Source organism: Salminus brasiliensis, chromosome 19 (genome assembly GCF_030463535.1).
Source record: "Salminus brasiliensis chromosome 19, fSalBra1.hap2, whole genome shotgun sequence".
Classification (NCBI taxonomy): domain Eukaryota; kingdom Metazoa; phylum Chordata; class Actinopteri; order Characiformes; family Bryconidae; genus Salminus; species Salminus brasiliensis.
The window spans coordinates 30,922,907-30,939,762 of NC_132896.1; the positions used below are offsets into that span (position 1 = coordinate 30,922,907).

A 16,856-nucleotide genomic window follows, 5' to 3' on the forward strand; every position below is an offset into this window, starting at 1 on the left:
TCCTCCCCAGACACTGTTTGTGCTGAGGGCTGCCATTACAGCCTGACATGTGACTGATGTTCTAATAAAGGCTTGGAACCTCTCAGGAGGCTGACGGAGTCCAACTCTGCATTCACACACATGAGCTCTACGCTAATGCAGCTGCCTCATCAACGGCCTGAACTACCATCAAACAGCTAGATGAGAAGAAATCGTTCATTTAAGAACATGTGTAAATCTCCCAGTCATCTTTCAACCACCCCCCAAGATGAGAAAGACGGAAGAGACGGTTAGAAAATTCATTTATATCGAAACTGAAATCCAGATTCATCACATCATTGCCTCATGGGAGCTGCTAGCATTCCAGTTCAGAGGGAGCTCAGTGCTAATTAGATGGAGCTGAAATATGTGGTATGACAGGCCTGAAGCTTGCGTATGTGTGTAAACTTGAGGGAAAGTGGCATACCGGTGCATAGTTCTGAGCAGTCCAGACACACTGAAGGTCTCATTCTGCGAATCTACATGAAGGAGGCATTGGCTGCCTTTGTTGGCACAGCTTTCAGAGAACACAGAGCAATCTCTCAGGAATCTAAACCATGACATTCTCTCCCACACAGTGGGCCCAAGTAGGTGCAAGTAGGATGAATCCTCACCAAAAAAGCATGTGTGTTATGGCAAAACTGGTGTATCAGCTGGGATGCTGCTTCTTTGAATTGGTATTATGGCCTATAACTATTTTAATTGTCAAGTTATCTAATAGTGTTTTTTTATTACATTTTAGATTAATTGGTTAATACTCATTAGTACTTTCCCCCTATCACATGTAATACTCCCAACACTGGGAGGGTGAGCATTGACGCATGCCTCCTCCAACAGGTGCTGAACCAGCCACCACCTTTTTTCGAGGCCGCCAGCACAACATCACCAGGCAGCTAGAAAAGAGTTTGGGTAAAGTGCCGGTTACCCAGTTCTGATGCATCGGCTAGCATCTGGCTGGACACCTGGGGAGAGAGCGAGAGGCATCTACCCACCAGAGAGCACAGTGAATTATGCTTTTTCTGGCTCTGGTTGCTGATGGCAGGCAGCATTACCCAGGATTCGAACCAGTGATCCTTATGGCAGCTCCTCAGTCCACTGGACCACTCATAGCTATAAACAGAGTCGATAAGAGACCCTCACAACAAAGTCGATAAGAAGTTTGTGGAGGTGGGGCTAACTGAGGAGCAGACGGGGTTGAAAAGAACCAGTACAGTGCTTTGTACATCAAAACTGCGGAAGATCACCACTCAGAAGAAAATCCCCTCCTTTTCAATCATATCAGTTTAAAGAACTGAATATTTAACCACTAGGGGGCGCACTAGCTAGGTTTCGAACATTAAAAATGTAATTTATCGGCATAAATTGGAGTTATGACTGGATTGTGGCAGAATGATTATGCCTCAAGCCACTCCTACTCTCAATCTAACATCCTATACATCCCATCCCATATTTTAGTTCAATGTTCATGATGAAATTCTCTCAGCTACACTCATCAGACGGGGGTTTGGCCTTCTAGCACAAGAATCCGCCTGAACTCGAGCCCACATTTCTCTGAGCTCTCCTCCCTTCTTTTACCTAAAATATCCCTTTTCTAATGACAGCAGGCCCCAAAAGCATGCTGATTAATGAAATTTACCATCACAATAGCTTTATTTCAACAGAATGGCACTATGTCAACTGTCACAGCTGTAGAATTCTCTTAGCGAAACTTATGCCACTGACCTTTTGTGTTGTTATTTCTCAAATTCTACTTTCTAAAGCTGTTTATACTGTTTTAATGGGAAACATCAGTAAACCTGCACTGCCTCCTGCCTCCTTGTTGATGGCTCTATTCCGTCACTGGGCTTTTTAAACCCTGCGTCTCAAACATAACGCTGTTAATGAGCAGTCTTATGCGCAATTTGCGTGATTAGTCGCAGCCTAAGTAAACAGAATATTAATTTCAGATGCATTGCAAATTCATATTGGGGCCGAGTCAAGGCACATTTTGCACTGTGCTTTCTCACATGCATACATCTGGCCCAGAATGTCTGAAAATGTTAAAGCCAAAAATTCAAAACTGAGTTACTGCAACTAGCAATGCATATTTCATGACTTAATTGGCAAAATTGATTGGAAAAAAAAGTCATAAATTATTTCAGGTCTGGGTAATTTTCCCTTATTTGCATAAATGCTAACTTTAGCTTGGGTTATCTCATCTAAGTTTGTACATATTAGTGTATTATTAATGAATGCACTGCTCATGCTGAACTGGAGCTAGACATCCAGATGGCTCAAAAACATCAGTCTTATAAATGATTCTATATAAAATCTAAAACAAATATTTGGTGGGACGAAAGAGCTTGTTTTTTTTAAACTACTTGGTAAACAACAATCATAAACATGACTTATTCATAGGCAATCCCAATGCAGGGTGAAACAGAAGGCTTTTAGTGTATGGAGGTGATTTAATAATGCTTTATGAGGCTGCTCACCTGCAGGCCGAGGAGCTTCTCGCTGGGTTTGATGTGCCTCTGGATCTCGCAGGCCACTGGCTGGATGACTTTGATGCCATCCTCATAAAAAACGTAGAACATATTACCGATCCCCAGACCTGCAGTGGGAGAGATAGGCCCACATTGGGCAGAAAGGTTCATTTGAAAAACACTTGGTCACTCTGGAAGACATATGGAGTAAACAATATGCACTGTAAACACAATAGAAAAAGAATTCCTTAAAAAGAAAGACAAATCTGGGCATTATCAACACCCAGCCAAATCCCTTATGTCACTGAATAGTCAAGCTTGAGAAAAATGAGAACATTACACACCTTCTTCTCTCCAGAGAATGTTTGCCACTACAAGAGAAGAGAGAGAAAAAGCAATTTAGTTGTACAAACTTTCTTCACATCTGCAGTGAAGTTCTACAGAGCTTCCAGGCGGTCTATAGAGGCAATATCTTAAAAAGTCCCTGGAAACACATTTTGAAGAATACTAAACTTGGATGTTCAGTGAAGCGTTCAGCAAAGTTTCAATAGAAAGCACAAAGCAGAAATCTATTAAAACACTTGAAAATCATATAAATGGACTCCTGAGACCCCCCTAAGAAAGGTTTGGGCGTGGTCTTAATATTCTCCCCGGCCATGGTGTTGCATCGGGACCCAACGTCTGTCCTGGCACCCAGGCGCTAAATTCCATGGTGAAGCAGAGAGGAGACAGGCACTTAACGGAAGGGACTGGGGCAGCCCTAGTCATGGCTCGAGCTTTAGCACAGCAGGTGTTAGTGTACTTTGTACATTTATACTAGGGACCCTGAGGAGCCATATTAACTGCATTAGAAAGAAAACCCAGTTCCGAGGGGCTTTAAGGCTCACCAGTTTATAAGGCATGTCTACCTTGTAACTACACTCTTCCTATTTATTTAATTTTCAGTCAAAACAACCATTTAATACAAGTTCTTCAAACTCCAGGAGATACTTCTTAAGAAAATGAGAAGATAATCTAATTGCATGAAGAAGGGGGAAGTCAGAGGAAAATGGAAACCCTAACAACAATGCAAGACCTAGTAGACCACCAAAACTGCCCCCATCAGATACCAAAGAACACCTAAAACTTTCATAGTTCAGAGGCAAAACTCAAGTTCTTGCTTCAGATATGAACAGAGATCCATTCTTCCACTGTGAGAAGATGACTCAACTCTGCAGGTCTGAAAGGATGTGGAGCTGATCGAGAAGATCTTACTGAGAAAAGGAAAAGAAGAAAATGTGCTGCTGCTGTTCTCAGAAGAATGGACTGACCACCCAGAATCCAGACATCAACATCATTGAATGTGTGATGTGCTTGGGAAGCCTGAACTTTGGAGGTGTGGAAAGATCTCCTTGCAGGGTCTCCTGAGAAGAATGGAAGCTAGACACACACTAGACACTCAAATATCTGATTTAATATTTAGGATTGAGGTTTCTGAGTAGTTTTCTGTTAAAAATATGTTTTCTACTCTTTCCTTGATGCTGAAAAATCTCTTTGTTTTGTGGATCAGTACCGTAGATGCACGTCATAGGTTTACAATAATTGACTGCAACCATCCCAATATCCGTCACATATTCATCAGTAGAAAGGGGCTAGTACTGGACCATCACTTGGACCAGGTGATTTGGACCATTCCCAGTGCAGCAGTGACAACTGACATTGACATGGCATGTTTCAAGCACAGCACAGCTGCTGGAGATGTTGCTGGGATAAGAACACCCTGCCAACCAACAATATCCAACCAACAGTGGGCCTGTAGTCAGAAATCGTCCACCAGACGATGAGTATAGCTAAAACACACTGTGCAAGAAAAGAGCTGGTCTCCAGCGAGCCAACAAGATTGGGGTTTTCATTAAAGTGGCCAGACACTGTATGACCATTGATATTCTGTTTTCATATTCTGTTCCACCAACACCATACAGATTCTCCCCAACATTTCAGACTGCATGATGATTCTCCACGCTCTCCTTTAGAAAACTAGATTGGTGCATTAAATCATCAATTAAAAAGTGTTCTCACACGCTATCTGCGCTACATCGCTAACACTTGTTCGCACTGAGGCCAGCTTGCTTGGACCTGAGAACTTATTGTATGTGTAAATTGTAATGCTGTTAGCATTAGACCCTTATTCCTACATTTCAATCAGGATATATCATGATCACTCTCGCATTAAAATCAATAACTGAAATGCCTAATAATTTAAAACCTATAAAACCGTTCTTACAGCTATCAGTCGGCTACGGAGCATGAAGAGGAATGCACTGCACAATTAACTCTCAAATAATTCCCAGAGCACTTCAGTACAGGATTAATGAGCTTTTCCTGGTCCATAAAGGGGGCAGAATCTGGTCCTGGCGCCAACTTTTCGAGCTACATCATGAAGCCGATGGCCATTATCCAGAAAAGCAGACACAACAGATGTGCCATTATTATTTATGGATGCCATTTGTCAGGGCAACGTTCAATTGATGAATCTGCCTCATTATCGAAAAATGACCGCTACATTAACGGCAATAATGGGCGAAACCGCATTATTCTACTGTGCGGTGGTGCTCTCCTCCAGATTGCAGCGACGTGACCTCGAACGCCTCCTCACCTTTCTCCTTCTGTCTAATTCTCCTCCCACCTCTATCGCACAGCGGTCTGCAAAGTAATCTCCCACAGTTCAGCTCTGATTCTAATCTTACCCATGGTATTCTTTCTTTCTCTCTCTCTCTTGTTCTCGCCGTAAGTGCTCAAAGAATTGAAGTGCTAGCTGAACCAGCATTGGGTATCAAAAGTGCTGAGTCATTTCCTTCCTTCATATACCTTCATGCAAACTTTTTTTCAGGAACATGCTCATTAAAAGTTAGATGAGACCACCAGAAATAAAATTAAAAAATTGCAGATGAGAGAACCACAATGAAGGAACGAGTGAAAGGTAGCAGTGGGAAAAATCTGGGCTCCACCGGTGTAGTCGACAGGGAAGGTGGTTTAAAAAGATGAGATCTGTGCAGGCCCAGTCTTTTCCAATAACACCGGGTATTGATGCTATTCATCACCAGGCAGGGAGATTTGGAGAGTTCTGATCATATACACGCCTCATATATCACACTGCTGCTCATCCATGTTTGGGAGCAACAACAATGGGAACATTTTGTCTGACCTGGCCGGAGAAGCTGAGGCAGAGAAAGAAGCAATGTCTTATGTAAATCCAAAAATATAATTGTAATTGTTACAATGTAGACAATGCATCAAATCACTGCTGTCAAGCCAAACTCTCATATCTCTCATATCTCAAAATATTTGACATTATATGAATAGTGCAGTTGTTCTTTATATTATGTCCCAATTTCATGATCATGGACGAATAGAAATGCTCCAAATGTTTTTTGAATTTTTAAAATAAAATATTTTTATTTTCTTACATTAAAAGTTAAGATTACTTTTTCCTTCCAAGGTTTCCAAGGTGTTTGTGTGTCAGCAGTGAAAAATGGTTTATTATTAAAGTGGAAAAAGTACTTAACCTCAAAATCTCAAAAAAGACCTTTAGATTATTTTGTTTTTTGCTTGATTTAAGGCATTTTATCTAAAATAAACAAAATTATCTTTAGTAAGTTCACTAAGATTATTTTACTTGTCAGACTTGTCAGTCAGAAATACAATGAAAAGGAACAAGAATGTCTCATTCTAAAAAAAAGGAGTTGAGATCTTCTGAGCTAATCTGAAGAACAAAGCTTGGTTCCATATTTCTCCTGGATGCCCCCATGAGAGAAACTTGTATTATTTAGAATATTATTGTTTTACTAAGCGAATAAACACTTGCTGTACAGATGAGAACCTTTTTGTGACTTCTTACATACACTCACAGGTGCCTAAACATTTGCACAGTACTGTACAAGTAATAAAAAATAATCTTACCACATTTTTACAACAACCTCATAATAAGAACTGTAACATATATTTACTATATTCAGGGTGTTTCACAAATGTTTTGTTGACATTATATGAATCATGCAGCTGTTTTTTATATTGTGTCCCAATTTCAGGATGAATGGCCCAAAGGGAATGCTCCAAAATTGGACTTTTTGGAGCACCAAGATTATATTCTTACCGTATTCTTCCAACAATCTCACAATGAGAAGTATCACATATATTTACTGTATTTAAGATGTTTCACAAAATCAGAAAGTGGCCAGGATAGCCTTACTTTTTCAAAGCAGGCTTAACTTTTTCATTTTCAAAAACTACATTTTATATCCTAAAAAAGGCCACAGGGTTTCTTCTGATCAGTAATTGAACAAAACTTGTAGCAGTGCCCAATTTCGACTCATATTCATGCTTATTCATAATCAAGTCTGTTTTTTCTGATGTTTAGTAAAAGATCAGTAGCCTTGTGTGAAATATGAATATGAAGAATTTGATAAAAGCCATATGATTTGATGAATGTGAACACATTCTGAGCACAGGCAATTCTCAGACAATATACAGACGGAATACATCAAAACCTTCATGGCTTTAAAAATGTAATAGGTTGAGAACATTGAGAGTAGCTAGTGTATTACCTTCAAGACATCATCTACATAAGAATGAAATGGCAATCTTCACAGCAATCCTCAGTCTCAGACCACAATTTCTGATGCCGTCTGACTCGATTCTCCTCATTTTGGTCTCTGCATGTGATTCTCTATTACCACTGCAACCCCCACTACTCACCTACTGAACTGAGTTTCTACAGGTTGTGTGATGCTCCATGGTCAAATTGATAAACTGATGTATTTCTTTTTTTTACTGAAATATACAGAGATCTAGTATAGAGGAGTTTGTGTGTCGCAAATACAGCAATATGCAAAAGTTTGGCTATCCTTGAAATGACATTCGATTTTTTCATATTTTAAGCAGGATATTTTTTTCAATTTTTCCCCCAATATCCACCTGTTACAGTTTCAAAATAACAAGATAAAAAGGAAAATGGTCTGAAGCAAAAGTTTGTTCAGTACATTAATTCAGTCAGTACTTAATTACATTCCCTTTGGAAAGTATTAAGTTGTACCTATTTTTTGTAGCCAGACCCATACAGTTCAAATCTCTTGGGGTGTCCAAACTTTACATGGTTATTCTATCTTTTTTCACTCTAAAATTGTACAAAACAAAAACAATACACTAGTCTTGCTCAAAATTTATTGCTTTTGGAGATCAGCCTTGGTCTCCTCAATCAACCTAAACATCTTCTCCTCATTTAGCTACTCACAGAAATGTTGACCAGTGGTGCCAAAACTTGTCAGTACCATCGTAGGTGCCATCAATGATCTGATAAGAGCATGTGAATCGTTGCCAATTCTTTTCAATCCACCCACAAATGTGTTCTTATTTATAGTCAGTTATTCATTTAACAATCTATGAATTTTGTGTAAACAGTGTGTTGAGGGTCACACTATTAGGCTGGATTTATTTTGGCATGTTCTTAAACTACTGTTGACCTTGTGGCAGATTATTTCCTTAAATGGTTCTTTGAGCAATACCATAGAAGAAGCACTTTTGGTTCCATCAAGCGAAGGTTCTTCAGATCTTCAAAAGGTTATTCACACTCCCAAATCTCTACTACAAAATAGTTCTTAAGGGAATCAAAAGTTGAAGAACAATGGCATGGTATTGCTCAAATCTGTCACCATTTAAAGCACCTTTTCAATCTAAACATTTGTAACATTTGCACGAACACATTCGTACATATTACACAATTCACAAGGAGCTCCTGTCCAAGGGTGGTGCTGTTTTGCTAAATACACACAACTCAGCCTGTCATGTACTCGAAGATGAGTTGAGAAAACAACACCGCCACAGCATTCTACACAGAATTTCACCTTCTACTATGGTTAAGTTTGGGGTTAAGTTTAGGTTAGATTCTGGATTAGGTGTTAGTTAGGTTAGGTTTAGGTTTTGGTTGAGGTGTAGGTTACGTTAAGTTTAGGTTAGAGATAGAATTGGGTTTAGGTGCAGTAGGTTTAGTGTGGGTTAGGTTAGAGATAGAATTAGGTTTAGATGTAGAAGGTTAAGTTTAGGTTTAGGTTGAGGTGTAGTTTAGGTTAAGTTTATGCTAGGTAATGGTTAGAATTAGGTTTAGATGTAGTAGGCTAGGTTTAAGTTCAGATTTAGGTGTAGCAGGTTAAGTTTAGGTTTAGGGGTAGGTTAGGTTATGGTTAGAATTAGGTAAAAGTTAGGTAAAATTTAGGCTTAGGTTGAGGTGGAGGTTAGGTTAAGTTTATGCTAGGTAACGGTTAGAATTAGGTTTAGGTTTGGGTGCAGTAGATTAAGTTTAGGTTTTGGGTTAAGTTTAGGTTAGTTTGTATAATTTTCTGTTCAGATAGTTAGTTTAAATTCTAGGTGTTGTAAGTAATTGCTGCAGAAGTTCGAGAATGGATTTATATTTAGTCCACATTTTACAAATCCTGAAATGATCTTTTAGTCACATATTTATGAATTACTCTTGAGAGCAGGCTACTGTTTTTAAAAGTATAGGTTTAATATAGCATTGAATACTAACAGCATAATCATCAGGGACACTATTTTAAACTGGACACTCTACAACAACATCTCTACTAGTAGTAATGTGAATTTTCCAACATCCTGTAAAGAATATGTCTGCAATTGCTGCATATCTGCACAGGCCAATTCATGTGAGCTTACTGGGAAATAAATATCAAAGGCTGTAATCTGCAAGTACACAGTTCCCTTTTCGATTTTTTGGACTGCTTTACTTGAATTTGCTTCTCCACATTTGTTTTACTTGACACTTTCGCAAGCCAGCATTTGGTCCCTCAATAGGTCAAACAGAGCGCAGCCACAAGACTCAGTTCCAGCTCTTTCAGGCGTAGTTGTTCCAAACAGCAAGGCTGCACCCAGCATTTGTTTATGCGACACTTTTGGTGAAAGCGCCAGTGGTCAGAAAGGCAGCGGAGCGAGGCGCACTGTGGCTGCCTATCAGGTAGCGGCCAAAGTCAAACTCTAATTAGCTCTGCAACAGAAATGGAAAACTAATCGTGACGAGTGCCTGGGGCCTGACTCTGTGTAGTCCCTCTCACTCTGAATCAGTCATTGTACTTATTGAACAATGTGTGGGACCACTGGTACCACACCAAAGCAAGCTGCCTGTTGTGCCAATTCTCCTAGCGGCAACCTATTCTTTGGTATGTCAAAGGGTCATTTGCATTCATGCAAACTGCTGCTTGTACTTTTACAGCCATTGAGACACACTTGTGAAATCACAAGAGTGAAACCATGAAGTTGATACATACAAGTGTGTGACAAGTCTCAATTTTCAAATCTAGGCTGAAAACTCATTTGTGGGTTAATTGGCTGTAACAAATTGGGAAAAAGGGAAGAATTTGATGAACAACATCTATAAAAAAACACAACTGTCCTGATGCTGCTGAGAATTCTGAATTTTTATAAGAAATGTAAGAACCGAATGGATTTTCAATACGTCCGCTAGCAATCACAACTCTGCTGCAGTTCCATGTTTAAATGTGTTAGCGTTCGTGTAGTGCAATTTTGCTGGAGCTGCTTTCGCAGGCTTAAACCCACATATCAACACTTGTGAAAATCCCGAGCTGAAGCCAAAATAGGCTGTCTCAGACGACACCCAGTCCTACTGAGCGCTAGGAGAGCTGGAGAACTGAAAAAGCTTTCAAACGCTTCTATAATTGCGTCTGGAAAATCCAGCGAAAAGCTCAGTCTCGCTGAAATGTCCTGCTTGGTAAGTACTGCAGAGCGCTCTGTCAGGTAGACGGGAATGACGGAGGGTAAATAATTGTTTTCTTAGCCTATAGTGGCAGGCCTGTGACTTAACCAATAAAACCTGCACATAAGCAAAGGAGAAAGTAGAGAACCCAGCACGTTTTCAGGTGCACTCATACGCCGCCTGGCTCTGGAGCTTCAGTGGGCTTCTGTGATTTCTTCTCTGAGTCAACTGTAGGGGCTGCTTTAATGGAACGCTCCAGAGGTTTTTTCAATCATTTGAACCCACTCAAATCAATAATGGTCCGCAAACATTTCACATCTTTTCTTTTTTTTCCCTCCCTTCTGCATTTCTGTATGCATTTGTCTGGTCTGGCAGAAAAGAGGCCAAACATGACTGACAAACTTGTGCAGTTTTTGGCTTCCAGCCAAATGTAAAAGAATTTTTCTGATATCAAGCCTTTTTTTTCCTCCCACAGATGAATATTGATTCCTCCAGCTGTCTAAAAAGCTTCTCGGCCACATTTCACTCTCAAAAATGAAGACGTCAGAGGGGGAGAGTTCTTTTGAGGGATGCCTGAGACGAACCACTTTCACTTCCTTGCAGAAGCAAACTGGATGGTTATTTTGAGAAGAGCCATGTGTGAGTGTAAAGAAGAACCTTGTAAAGGTCTGAAGAACCTTTTTATCGTCTGTTGCAGGCATGGTATTTTAGTGGAACAAAGGTGGTTCTTCTATGGCATCGCTCAAAGAACCATTTGAAGGATCTTCATTTTTAAGAGTGCTCAGTTCTGGTCCTGGAGATCTACAGTACAACTCTGGACTGTTCAGATTCATTACATCTGACCACTGCTATTACAGAGTTAGGTTAAGATAAAGTGAAAATTAAGTTTGGGGTGAGAGTCAGAGTGAGGGATAGGTCGTGTTTAGGTTAGGTTGAGGTTAGAAATTGGTTTAGGTGTAGTAGATTAGGTTTAGGGTTAAGTTTAGGTTCAGGTAATACAATTTCACTGCTTGTTTGTATCATTCCCTGTTCAGATGGTTTGATTTCTGGGTGTCTGGGTTGCTTCAGTAATTAGTGCAGATGTTCGAGGGTGAGTCTATATTAAGTACACATTGTACAAATCCTGAAATGGTCTTTTAGTCACATCTGTAGACAGACACAGACTCCTCTTGAGAACAGGCTGCTTCAGGCAACCAAACCTGGTTCTTCTATGGAATCCCTCCAGTGGCACCTTCTTTTTAAAGAGTATCCTCAGAGGACACAAGTGGTGGAACAGTGGACAGTGAAGGTGGGCACATTTGGCATATCCATGGCAGGCTAATGCCAGTGCTACTTTCCTGGGCTCCGTGGGTGTCAGTGTGGAACACCAAATTATAGTGTGCAATGAGATCATCCTGACAGCAAACGCAGAGCCAGAGAAGAGATAGACAGCAAGGTCCAGATAAACAACAACCGAATGGATCTGGGCTGTGATAGGTTGACAAATGACTAGCCAACTTAGGAACTTTCTGTGAGACTAGAGCAGTACCCAGGGTGTCACCGAATAATTCAAGTGTGCACTCCAGGGCAGTCTGTTAGACAATGCATATTCTTAGCTTTTGGGGCATTTCTTCATTTGCATCTGTTCTTTTGTGTCTTGTTCCTCTCATGATGATTCCTCGCCCTGGCACCCTATTATTCATCCACCAACTGGAGAGCGGCATTATTGTTGTTGGAGGCTTTTGAATTACTGGTGTTCGTCTCATTGCCTTGAAGCCAGAGTTTTTGTACTCTGAGTCATGGCAACGACATTTTCTCTGTTCTTTTGAACAGATGAGCGTGATTATACCTGAGATACGCATTACTTCAATCATGCCTTTTTGTGGTAATGGTTCTCAGACAGTTTTATTATTATTTTTTATCTACATCAGAACAGAAACTTTACAAAGGAACATCTTCTTTGCTTTCACATTACATTAGGCTGTTTATGAGATGTTTTTGAGATGAGCAGCTTGTGCATAATGGGAACAAACACAGAAGATTAAAGAGATGCAAGAAAACACACAGCATGAAATATCCATGGTTTAGCTCCTCTTTGCTTTTGCAAATCTTGGAAGATTGTACAGCTTGTCTTGGAGATGCTTGCTCAAGACCAGTCAGGCTGGAGCTACAGTACAGCAGTCTATTAGTAAGACATCTACAATACACAGAACATTCTCTGTAGGTCTTTCCAGCAGTTCCATATGGCTCTCCAATTGTGGACACCCTTTCTAATGAATGCATTCTTAAAGTTGCACCCATTGCTGACAAGGATGTGCAAATGTGCGCACACATACACAGCTTGTCTAGTCCCTGTAGAGAAGTACTGCCAATAAAATAGGCCTCTCTGGAGCAGATATACATGAACATATTGGCACCACACTGCCAATAGGTTCCAGGTGTGGGATAGAGGGGTAGGGTATGAGGCCCCCAGCATGGAGCACAGTGATAGTTGGTGCTTCACCCAGTACTTGAAGCAGCATGCTTAATGGTCACATGGACATTAATCATTAGTCATAGTACCTCAGACCATATTGTCTGGCTAGAAGATAGAGGGAATGTGTGATCAAAAGGTATTGGGGGTTGGTAATTGTCCCAGACTTAGGAAGGAACATACTCATGTGGGGCTCACATGGGTGGAACATGGGCTAGGTGGGTTCCAGTTGGGCATGGGCTTTGAGTGATTTTATACATGTGCTGTTGCCGGAACCCAGTTGGGCTTCCCAAGTAGGCCTCATCGTTATAGCCCACCCTAATCTCACATGGGTCCCATCTAGGCCCCATGTGCAGTGTACAACTCAGATGGGGCCTGTGTTTAGCCACTCCTGATCCCATCACTGACCCTGGTGGGCACGTAGGGCCAACATGGAACCCATGGACAAAACTTTTTGGTTGCCAGTTAAGATAACTATATAGTGGAATGGCTGATTTCTAACTGCTCTGAGACTCATATGCATCTACAACCTTATTTTTGAGGCCTCAGAGAGATCTGTCCGTGGTGATCCAACTGACTTCATTCGGCAATCAAGAGCAAACCAAACTAAATGTCTGAGGTTGAAATAAAACAGGCTCCTCCATAATCCTCTCTAACCACTTTCTGATCACCTGCAGCTGATGTACTGCACCTGATTCTAATTGTAGGCATTTTGTAGGCATTTCTTCAGTAGTTCAATTGATGATCAAAGGCCCAGATGTTCAAACATGTTAAAAAAGACAAAGGATTTTATAGGGTGTCCTAATATTTTCACATAACTGTGCTGGCTTGTATACAGTGTTGTGTATATGGCTGTGAGTCTGCTGTTAAAGAAGCTGTCAGCCAGTGAAGGCTGCAGTGTTAATGATAGCAAAGCCAGGAGGAAGAATCGAGTGTGGACCAGCTGGAGGGGGAGTTCTCCCGCCAAAGCAGAGATCAAAGTGCAAGGATTAGCAGACTCCAGATGAGTGGGCAGAACTGCACTGTAAAGGGAAAAACGCTTCCTCATACATTATGCATGCCGGCGGAACGCAGGCCACGTCTCAAGCTGCCTGACCCATGTCGGAACCCTTCTGTCTGTTTGTACAGGGCACTGCCAGGCAACTCTCGCAGCCCTCGCATCCCCTTGAACTACCAAACCCAACCTTCTGAACTCTGTCTGTGGACTACATCTCCCAAATCCCTTACATGACAATCAGACGGAGAAAGCTTGGCCTTTGACTGTTGAGTGAAGCACAAAGTGCACCTGCATCACTAAATATCACATGAGGTCCTACAATAACCTTCTTTGAACTGTATGTCCCACATATAAGCTGCCAAAGGCTAATGGTACCTACACTATATGGACAAAAGTATTGGGACGGCTGCTCATTCAATGTTTCTTCTGAAATCAAGGGTATTAAAAAAGAGTTTATCCTAGATTCTGAAGCACTGCTGTGAGAATCTGATTGCATTCAGCGACAACGGCATTGGAGAGTGAGGTCAGGATGTTGGATGCTCACCACCCCACCTTATCTTCAACTCCCAAACTCATCCAAAACATATTGGATAAGGCATCATCCAGAACACAGTTCTTCCACTGCTCCACAGCTCAATGCTGGGGGGCTTTATACCCCTCTAGCCCACACCTGGCATTAGGCAGCATGGTGCCAATAGGTTCATGTTTATCTTCTCCAGAGAGTCCTATTCTATTGACAGTACTTGTCTACAGGGACTAGACAAGCTGTGTGTGTATGTGCATTTGCAACTAAAAGTAGCTGAACCCATTAATTAATCAAATCAAATCAAATTTATTGGCATAGCGCTTTTTACAACTGCTGTAAAAAAGTAAAAGACACACAAAAACAAATCGCTAACATAAAAAGACAAAAAATCGAAGACCCCCAATGTGCAAGCCAACGGCGACAGTGGCAAGGAAAATCTCCCTCAGAGCTGAAAGAAGAAACCTTGAGAGGAACCATTTGGACATATTGTGTATACCACCCCTCAGACTATCAGCATTCTTAGATGAGCTGTATGCATTTCATATGTGGTTTTGTAAGCCTATAAAGGAATGATGGCACTTATAGATCAACCAACATGGCTTAGACATGAAAAGTGAGAAGAAATAACTGCCTCCGCCATCTAGTTGAATATGCAATGCTTGTGTAGAAGGTCTTGCTTCACTCTGAGACATGCAACTAAAAAATGTTTGAGAGGTCAGATGCTGTGTTTTGATTCACATGGGAAGCCTTTATGGATCTGTAACTGCTCTATGCGATATGAAAAGATATGTTATATAAGATAGCTGCTAGGTTGCAAGAGGACCATTGCTTATGCTAATTCTGGCCCCGAGCTAATGCCAACATATTTTTCAGACCGTTATCTTCTCCACGCTCTTTTCATCTATATATGATTCAAGTGTCTGAACAAAATTGCATTTCCTTTAGCAGCATTAGCATGTGAAGTGTTGTGGAAAGCAAACTACCGAGAACAGCAATACCATGCTTTAGGAAGTGTCTGGCTAATGGCCTGCAAGTGTCAGACTCTTTCAAGTACTGGAGGGCTTGATGTGTCTACCACCTTTGGGAAAATGTCAGGAACTTGCTCTACTAGCCCCGAGCCAATCCCTTCTGTAAACACTAGGCTAAGCTAGCAATCTAACACCACTGTTTCAGCATTAGATATACTCCAATCAGGCACAACATTAGTAGCACCTGTGTAATACTGAGTACGCCCCCATTTGTGCCACCATAATATATCTGACCAGGCATGGACTTGAGTAGAGTCACGGGACACCTCTGAAAGCGTCCTATGGTATTTGGCATCAGCTTTAAGTCCTGTAAGCTTTGAGGTCGGGTCTCCATGGACCACATCAATATGCCTTGGGTGCCCATGGCTCTGTCGCCGGCTCACCGGTTGTCCTTTCTTGGAGTATGTTCTGACCCAGTTGTCTAGAACATCACAGTTTGGTTCTTGTCAAAGACACCTTCAAGAACTGACTGGTCACTTGCTGTCTAATATCTTCACCCCTTGACAGATGCTACTGTAGATGAAGATAAGCAGTGTTAGAACGGTACTAATGTTATGGCTTATCTGACTGAGATACAAAGCCTCTCAGTATCTTCTCTAATTATAGCTATTTATGGTGCTATAGCTCTTTAGGAGTTCTTAACATTTTGGGACTTTTTTAAGCCACTCTCACGCTAAGTAGCTCTCGATATGTGTATGGACATGGATTAAGCCTGGTTTTAATTGTAGGTTTAAATCTAAGTTTACACTTTATCAGGATCTGGGACACTGGCCCCTAATTTCCAAGCAATCGTCTTAAGTTTGAGGCATTGATATTTTCTGACCATTATCAAACTGCTGACAGCAATTACATCTTAGTCTGCACCACAGGCCACATAAAAGGGCATTTTTGATCAATGGAAACTTATTTGAATCCTTGTTCTATTATTACACTTGAAGGCTATCAACTATTCATGCACAGCCAGATCAATAATGCAGCACTATGCTAAAAAGTGAGGCCCCATTATAGGGGGATTTGAGAAGTACATCATGACTTAAACATACGTGTCTTCCGGGCTGAATCTTCCACAAAAAGAGAGGAGATGTCCTCGTCCACGCCGGCTTCATTACGGGCGATGCAGGTGTAGGCGCCAGTGTCCTCAAAGTGAACATTGCTGATGTGCACCTCACTTCCATTTGCTGTTTTATTTTGGAGAGGGGGTTGGGGGGGGGGTCAGAGAAGACAAAAAAAGTAAGAAGAACAAAGAGTACAGAAGACAGATATCTTCGTTCTACAGCTCTTCTGCTGCCATCTCTACACTCCAGAACTGGAGCAATTCCATTTCACTTAGTCCCCCTAATGGGACAGTAAAGGTGTTTTTGATGGAGGCCAAAAAAATCAAGTTGCTCCCAAGTTGTCACTTTGAGTTTGGTTTAAAAGATGGCCTTTGGGAAGGAGGACTGTTTTTGTTTATGATAGAGCCAGTGGGAGGGTTCTTGGTAAGAAAAGGCTCTAGATCTGCCAGTTCTTCATATCAACAAAATGTTAGAGCACTTTATATGACTTAAAGACAGACTTTAGCCATTAGCTTGTGTGGGATACAACATATTAAGTGGTAGGTATGTCCCGACAGAT

The 16,856-nt window shown here is 41.2% G+C and overlaps 1 protein-coding gene across 3 annotated transcripts in view; it reads right to left on the reverse strand.

Annotated features, from left to right (window-relative positions):
* Positions 1–16,856, reverse strand: part of fstl5 (follistatin-like 5) — a 178,200-nt gene that overhangs the window by 23,500 nt on the left and 137,844 nt on the right. For all 3 annotated transcript variants that reach the window (XM_072664010.1, XM_072664009.1, XM_072664008.1), the window contains exons 10-12: positions 16,286–16,420; positions 2,828–2,854; positions 2,493–2,611 (exon numbers count right to left, since the gene is read on the reverse strand). In XM_072664010.1, coding sequence (XP_072520111.1) covers positions 2,493–2,611; positions 2,828–2,854; positions 16,286–16,420 — 281 coding nt within the window. The remainder of the gene's footprint in view (positions 1–2,492; positions 2,612–2,827; positions 2,855–16,285; positions 16,421–16,856) is intronic.